This window comes from Oryctolagus cuniculus, chromosome 7 (assembly GCF_051225735.1).
Source record: "Oryctolagus cuniculus isolate XC-2025 breed Fujian yellow rabbit chromosome 7, ASM5122573v1, whole genome shotgun sequence".
Classification (NCBI taxonomy): Eukaryota; Metazoa; Chordata; class Mammalia; order Lagomorpha; family Leporidae; genus Oryctolagus; species Oryctolagus cuniculus.
In genome coordinates this window covers 154,881,174-154,889,402 of record NC_142873.1, presented here as the reverse complement: position 1 = coordinate 154,889,402, position 8,229 = coordinate 154,881,174, and the positions used below count along the sequence as shown (strand labels likewise).

Sequence of the window (8,229 nt, the reverse complement as noted above, 5' to 3'; positions counted from 1 at the left end):
TATCCCCAAAACTAGTAGGAGGAATTGCTGTAGATCGCCCCAAGACCGCTCGCTTGCCCAGCGCCCTCGGGGCCAGTCGCTGACCGGCAGTGGAGGGAGAAGGAAGGTTTACTGCCATTCTCAGGGCAGGCAGGTGGGCCCCTACCGCTTCCTTCCTTCCCGAGGGCTGAGGGCCCGGCCTTGTGGTACAGCCGCTCTTGCAGCTCATGTCAGGGGGCAGCCCCAGTGCCCCGCCTCCGATCCAGCTCCCTGCTAATGCGCCTGGGCCGGCGGCAAGTGAGGCTCCTGCCACCCACGTGGGAGACTTGCACGGAGCTCCTGGCTCCTGGCTTTTGCCTAGCCCAACCCCAGCTATTGCGGGAACTTGAGGAGTGACCCAGCAGATGGAAGACAATCTGTGTGTCTGTCTCTGTCTCTCTCTGCCTTTCAAATAAATGAATAAATTTTTTTTTAAAGTTGGGGGTGAGCAGTGCATGACCCGCTCCTGTGTGGACCTCTGAGTGGTCCACAGTGCGTGTGGCCTGCCTCTGGTCCAGCAGTGATAGGGGCTAGTGTGTTTCCTTTGGAATGGCAAAGGGGGGCTCTGGTCTGTCTGAGTGTAAAGGTAGCCAGGGTATTGGTTCTTTGATCTGGACCTGGGGTTCCTAACGTGAAAGTGTCCACGATATCCTAACACAGCATAGGCTAGAGGGGCAGCAAATGAACTGAGGTGTTTAAGTTCACTTTTACAAAGCATCTACACGCTAAGGAGGCGACACTGAGATCGGATCAAACCTACTGAAAGGCTACTAGGGGGCCGGCGCCGCAGCTCACTAGGCTAATCCTCCGCCTTGCCGCGCCGGCACACCGGGTTCTAGTCCCGCTCGGGGCGCCGGATTCTGCCCCGGTTGCCCCTCTTCCAGGCCAGCTCTCTGCTGTGGCCAGGGAGTGCAGTGGAGGATGGCCCAAGTGCTTGGGCCCTGCACCCCATGGGAGACCAGGAAAAGCACCTGGCTCCTGCCATCGGATCAGCGCGTTGCGCCAGCCGCAGTGCGCCGGCCGCAGCGGCCATTGGAGGGTGAACCAACGGCAAAGGAAGACCTTTTTCTCTGTCTCTCTCTCTCACTGTCCACTCTGCCTGTCAAAAAATAAAAAATAAAAATAAAAATAAAGGCTACTAGGGATGCAGCTGCACTCAGCCAGCAGGAGGGACAGCCAGGCCTACTGTCATGGCCGGTGCCATGCCACTCGACCTCTCTGTTTCCTCTTAGCCCTCTCCCCTGCCACCGGTAAAACCCCAAGCCACCCCCCTCCTGCTTACTGTCCCAAACTCCCCTGTCCCGTCCAGCTAAGCCCTCTCTTCCCTCCCTTCCGCCCTAGCACCGCCCACAAAGAAAACACCTGAACTCCCATAATTCAGCCCAGCTCACTTCCACTGCTCCTGGGTGTTGAGCATCCGCTGAGTCCCAGCCCTTGTGCCAGTGACATCAGACCTCGTCTCAGTTTATCCCCAACTATAGTCTTCCAGACACGTGCTCTCCACCTGCCTCTTCCCACCCCTGCGTCACAGCTGTGGCCTGAGGCTCGCAGAACTGAAGTCACTGGTCCCTGTTCAAACCTGAACCTGACCACAGTCCACACTCTGAACCAAGTCCACCTTAGAATGGGTCCAAGCGGGGGCCAGTGCCGCGGGGTAGCAGGGTAGCGGGTTAAGCCGCTGCCTGCGATGCCGGTCCTCTGTATGGGTGCCGGCTCCAGTCCTGGCTGCCCCATTTCCAATTCAGCTCCCTGCTAATGTCCCTGGAAAGGCAGGGGAGGATGGACCCAATACATGGGAAACCTGGAAGAAGCTCCTGGCTCCTGGCTTCCACTCAGCCATTGCTGTCATCTGGGCACCGAACCAGCAGATGGAAGCTCTCTCCCTCTCTGTTTCACTGCCTCTCAATAAATAAACAAATATTTTTTAAAAAGAAGAAGAGTGCAGTGCTTATTTAAAGTTACTTTTCTTATAATAGTTAAAGCAGAGAAGACGCCTTAGCATGCTGGCTGGACCTGGCCTGGGTGGGAGGGGGATTTGGCTATTAACTCTCTTCATTTCTCAGAGAGGGTCAGATAAACAACTTAGTTTCAGCTTGGTGACGGCTGGTTCACTCCCCAGATGGCTGCAACGGCTGGAGCTGCACCCATCTGAAGCCAGGAGCCAGGAGCTTCTTCCAGGTCTCCCACACAGGTGCAGAGGCCAAAGGACTTGAGCCATCTTCTACTGCTTTCCCAGGCTATAACAGAGAGCTGGATTGGAAGTGGAGCAGCCGGGTCTTGAACCGGTGCCCATATGGGATGCTGGCACTGCAGGCGGCAGCTTTACCCACTGTGCCACAGCGCCGGCCTCGCGATGCATAGACTTTTTTTAAAAAATGTTTTTGTACCAAGAACAAATGTATCTTTTAATTCCATTTTTCCACGAACTACTTAAAGTGCCCCCTGTGTTTATGGAGGGCATTTGTGTGCCGGGGCCTGTGCAAACGCTGAGAATAAGGAAGTGAACGAAACACAGCGAAGCCTCGGCTCTCGGGAGCTGGCACTCCAGCGGGAAGGGACGGGAAATGATATAAATAAGGGACGTGGTAACGCAGGGAGGAAAGCAGATGATAAAAGCCTAAAACGAGGCAGGGGGTGTGAAATCTTTTTCTTATCCCCAAGGAACCCATCTCACTGCCTCAAAGAAAGTTTACCTTGTTCACCTGCGCGGCCGGCTTCCCCGGGGCCCCGCTTCCTGTCTGTGCCTGGGGGTGGGCCTGGCACCCCGAGGGTGGGCCTGGTGCCTGGGGGTGGGCCTGGCACCCCGAGGGTGGGCTGCACAGAGAAGTCCCCTCCCCTCCCTGGAACTCAGAACATGGAGGATCCCTAAGGTCGCCTGCAGCGCTGACGCTCCAAGATTCTATGAATAGGGTTCAAGAGAACAGGGACCAGCCATCGCTTCCCCATCCTAGCAACCGTTGCTAGCCGAGGGCCGTCTCCCGGTCGGAGTGGAAAACCCTCCCTGGATCTGGGAGGTCTGCGTGGCATCCCGTCATGCAGAGCGACGGTGCCTCGCTAGGCGGCACGTTTTGGCCTCTTTGGTCACGATCCACACTTTGGATCCAGCCAAAGAGCGCTCCTCGTTCCTATAGCAACCGCGCCAGGTCCATGCGCCGACGGCAGGCAGCAAGGGCCAAAATACGCCCGCGAAATAGACGACCCGGACACGCTTGCCCCGCGCCATAGGTGCGCTGGGCCTTTAAGTGTCATGTGACTCTTCCCCCACGACACACAACCCCCGCCCCCGGCTCATCCCCGCCTCTTTCCCCTCCCCAGGCCCCGGCGAGCGCTGGTGTGGACGGCGGACTCACTGGAGCGCCGAGGCTGCCGCCGGTTGGGCCGGTGCCCTCTCCCGGTAACTCCTTCCCGGCGTGATGCGCGGGTGTGAGGACGCGGCGGGCCCGGGCAGCCTCGGGCGGCCCCCCGTTAGTCCCTTCTCGCTCCCAGCGCCTGCTGGGCCCGGGGGGAGATCGGGGAGCTGACCGGGCCCGGCCCGGGGCTCCCGGGGCCGCGCGGGAGGGTCGCGACCTCCGGCGGGAGTCGAGGCGGGCCCAGACCTCGAGCGTATGCCCGGGAGCCCCTGCCTGGCGCTGGGGGCGCTGCCCCGAGGGCGGCCAGCCTACCTGTTGGGCAGGGGGTCTCCTGTCTGCAGAACGTGGCCCGGTTGAACGAGGCAGTGGACGTGCTGCGAGGCGGAAGTGATGGTAGCACCGCCTGCCGAGCGCGCTCGGGCCTCCAGGTAGCGTCGACCCCGCTCTGTGCACCAGGACTCTGGGGCTCGGTGCACTTCAGGAACTTGCCCACGCTCGCGAGGTGCTGGAGGACGGACCCCGGAGCTCCCCCGTGGCTGTGTCACCTTGACTTTTTGGTAGGGCAGAGCAGGTGACCCGGTGTGTTGTAGGGTTCCACTCGGCCTAGGTGCAGTGCTAAGCTTAGGGCTCCCAGGCAGCGGTCACACCCGCGGCTTTGCCCCTCCTAGGGGTCACACACTTCGGCCTTGACCCCGCATTAACTCAGGAGAAGTGGAGACACCTACTACCCCTGGAACAGGGGGGTGTTCCTGGAGTGCCAGTGGCTGCCCTGCCAGCGCCACCTTTCTCATGAACCAGCCAGGATTATTTCCAAAATGCGCAATGCACTCGCCAGAGGTGGAGCTTAAAACTTTTTTTTTTTTTTTAAGAGTGATATGTTGGGGCTGGCGCTGTGGCGCAGCTGATGGAGCCGCCATCTATAGCGCTGGCATCCCGTGTGGGCACCGGTTCAAGTCCCGGCTGCGCCACTTCCCATCCAGCTCCCTGCTAATGTGCGTGGGAAAGCAGTAGAGGATGGACCAGGAGCTTGGGCCCCTGCACCCACGTGGGAGACCTGGAGAAAGCTCCTGGCTCCTGGCTTCCTCTGGCCCTGCCCTGGCCATTGGGGCCTTTGGGGGAGTGAACTAGGGGATGGAAGATCTTTCTCTCTCTCTCTCTAATTCTGAGTTTCAAATAAATGCATACAAATCTTTTTTAAAAAGGGGGGAGTTATATATTTATTCACTTGAGTGGCAGAGCGCTCTTCCATCCCCTGGGTCACTCACTCCCCATATGGCTTTAACAGCCAGCTCTGGGGCGGGCTGAGGCCAGGAGCCAGGCACGCCACCCTTGTCTCCCGCGTGAGTGGCAGAAGCCCCAGTACTTGGGCTGCCACCTGCTGCCCCTGCAGGCGCATGAGAAGGAAGCTGGGTCGGACGCGGAGAGGCGGGGATTCCAGTGCGAGACGCTGGCGTCGCCAATGGGAGGTCTCCTGCCGCCCCCTTAGAAGGCGTGGAGGCTGCACCTGTGCTTCGGTCTTTCCCATTACGCTTCCTCTGCGGGGAGAACTCAGTTGTCTGTTGCCAGCTCTTCTCACCTGAGGTTTCTGTGTGGCTAAGAATTAAAAAGCAGCGTTTTCGTTTCCTTGCTTGAATGGGCATGGTAAGAAAGAATAGAATTGAAGCCTGCTAAATCCTAGCTGCAGATTTTGAGAGTGTTTCACTGTCATATTTGTATTTATTTCACACCCCAGAATGCCACAACTGTCTCATTTTGTAGCTTAGCACGTGGTAAATCTTATGATTTCATGAGTTTGTTTAACATACGCTCCGTGAAGTATTTCTAAACCAGCTTAAGCTATTATTGTCAGAATAAACCGTGTATTGGAGATGCAGTTGCCCTGGTTGTCCTATATATATTTTTACACATTCACTTATTATTTCTTCATCTCATTCATTTCCGGTCATTTCTAAAGCTTTTCTAACCCAAGAATTCTAAGAGTTGCTGTTAATTCTCGCAGCCCATCCTCTCGCCTGTCGTAGCTCTTGTTTACGATGTCCACCAGAGGAAGCGAGATTGTCGACTTGAAAAGCGATGGTCACGCACTTGACCCGTTTCCTGCACAATACCTCGTGTGTGTTTTGTTTTCATCTGTACAGCGTATCTTAGAGCTTTACCTAAAAAGCAAGACTGTCCAGGTTTCTGCCGCTGGAACTCACTGCCTCTTCAATCATTTCAGCTCTGGAAAGGAAGAGAAATGGAAGTGAAAAAGTTGAGCATTTCCTGGCAGTTCTTGATAGTTCTGGTTCTGATCCTGCACATTCTGTCTGCGTTGGATTTTGACCCATACAGAGTCCTAGGGGTCAGCCGGACGGCCAGTCAGGCTGACATTAAAAAGGCTTATAAGAAGCTCGCCCGGGAATGGTAGGTGAAACAAAGAAATAGAAGTTTAATATAAGCTAAGCAGTTGCAGCCAGAGTATGAAACCTAAGTTATGATTAGCTTTTACTTGTCTCTGTTTCTGTGTGTTATATCTTATCTGTCTGAGATGTTCTGTGGGGAAGAACTAATATTCATGCTCCATAAGTCTTCATGATAAGACCCAAAGCCCGTGGGCTCCGAAGCCCCCTCGTAGGAACACTTTGCCTTAAAGACTCCCCTCGCGTGCTTTCCATATTGAGTGCTAAAATGAGGGAAGAAGCATCAACAGCGGATAAGCAAATCCTCCCAAGATACGGTTTTCAAATAGGAGCTCTTTAAGAGGGTGATTGCTAACGGGAACTCTACACAAGCCAGTTCTCCACGGTATTGCTTCTTAACTTTAAAAAAAAAAAAAAAAGCTGAGAATAAGAACTGTTTGCCATCACTTTAAAAAAGATATTCTGGGGTTGCATATCGTATTTTTTAAAATGTTGGTAGAAAAATCACCATCTTAGCAAGTTATAGTTATCAGAATAGAAGTTAGCAGTGAATCTGCAAGTTATCTTGCACAACCATCATCAGTCCTGCCACAAAGCTTTGGCTACACCAGAGGAGCGGAAGAGTTGCACTGTGTAGCTGGAGGTGCAGCAGAGAGAGAAGGGTGACAAGGACACAGACGACGCCAAGATAGCTGAGCCAGCCTTGAGCAGGCGCCATCACCAAGCACCTTCTGCGAAGGAGGACATTGTTGTCCCCATTTGACAGACGGGAAAATCAAGGCTCAGAGTGTGGTACATTTACATGACCTCTGGAGTCCATAGTATAACCTTCTGCACCAGTAGTTTGTTGTGTCTTTTTGTTTGTTTGTTTTAGGATTGATTTATTTATTTGAAAGGCAGAGTTACAAAGAGGCAGAGGCAGAGGTGGGGGAGGGGGTGTCTTCTATCCACTGGTTCACTCCCCAGATGGCAGCAACAGCTGGAGCTGGGTCCATCCAAAGCCAGGAGCCAGGAGCTTCTTCCAGGTCTCCCACATGGGTGCAGGGGCCCAAGGACTTGGGCCATCTTCTGCTGCTTTCCCAGGAACATCAGCAGGGAGCTGGATCAGAAGTGGAGCAGCCAGGACTCGAGCGGCACCCACATGGGATGCCGGACATTGCAGGCAATGGCTTTAGCTTCTGTGTCATAGCCCCGGCCCCTGTTTGTTTGCCTTTAAGTCATTTGTCCTTCTGGGCACGAGTTAGTGTGGGTGGGAGGGACTGGGTGACAGCAGGAAGTTACGCGGAGCAAAGCCGAGGCTGCCGCAGGGAGATGATGTCGCAGGCTGTGCATGGCTCTGCCTGACACCCTCGTCGTTCTGGGAACACAGCTCAGTCTTATACTGGTTGCAGTAAAGGTACAGGGTCCTTTAAAGTGGAATATTTTGAGTGTATGTCTTAGGGCATATTTGTATCCTGCAGTCTCCAAATTGGATGCTAAAAAGACGATCTCTGACCAGGTTTCTGTCCAGGGACTCTGCAGCACAGTGGCTTTCAGTAACATTTCAAACTCTGGCCTCTTTATGTTCAATGCCAAACGTATAAATCTGCAGTTAATTCATAAGGCAACAGCATTGTTTTGGACAGGGTATAGCCTTTGACAATATTTTAAGAGCAGAAATGACAGCTAGATTTTGCGGGACCTGTTATAATGCACAGCTTTGACTTTGCCAGCCTCCAGAGCTGGAAAGGGTGTTATGATATTAATTAAATGAGTCATATGCCTCTCTTCCTTAGTTAAATTCTCTCTGGGAGTAATTCGTCACCCTGGACTCTGAGTGTTGTCCAGCAAGAGCCTACGGTTGTACTTCATATTTCTGTTATCCTGTTATTTTCTGGTGTTTTGCCTATGGCAGTGTTTTACCACTGGAATCGGTTCAGTTTTACTCCCCAGTGGTTTCATACTGTGCTGCAAATGACAGTGTTCCTTGTTGGACTTTTTCAGCATGAGCTGTAGCAGGGGGAAGCGGTTAATTGGGGCATCCTGTTGTCCTGTTTTACTAAATGTTTCTTAGTGTTAGGAATTCTCCCTTGCTTGCTGAACCCACTGGAAATGACTTTGCCCTCTCCGAAACCCTATCTTCCTCTCCCAGGAATGACATTTTCTCAGATATTTTGCACTTGTCATGCGTGCAAAATATATAGCTCCTCCCACCCCCGGGAAGCAGATGGGTAGAACGTGGCCCAGTCAACCAAACAGTAAATGACTTTGCTGATTCTTTGCTGTCTTCCTTTTTCTGTCTTCCTTTTTATGCCTTTGGAGGTACCCAGACAGCCAGCCGATACCAAGCACAATGTTTGCTTCCCTTTGACATTTGTGAAGGTTGCGTATCACATTGCAATTCATGAGATAACTCCATATTTCACCGAAAATAGCACTGGGAGGGACGCTCCTAGGACTGAAATGATGCTTTTCTAAGTGTT

General features: G+C 53.5%; 1 protein-coding gene across 7 annotated transcripts in view; it reads left to right on the top strand.

Annotated features, from left to right (window-relative positions):
- The first annotated feature begins 3,307 nt into the window (after window positions 1-3,307).
- DNAJC16 (DnaJ heat shock protein family (Hsp40) member C16) overlaps window positions 3,308-8,229 on the top strand; it is a 46,578-nt gene continuing 41,656 nt past the window's right edge. Inside the window, exons 1-2 of one of the 7 annotated variants that reach the window (XM_008249768.5) lie at window positions 3,310-3,412; window positions 5,587-5,771. In XM_008249768.5, the coding sequence (XP_008247990.1) occupies window positions 5,605-5,771 (167 nt within the window). In that variant the 5' untranslated portion in view covers window positions 3,310-3,412; window positions 5,587-5,604. Of the gene's footprint in view, window positions 3,926-5,586; window positions 5,772-8,229 lie in introns of all 7 variants that reach the window. The other 6 variants (XM_008249765.5, XM_089301473.1, XM_008249767.5 and 3 more) reach the window with 6 other exon arrangements.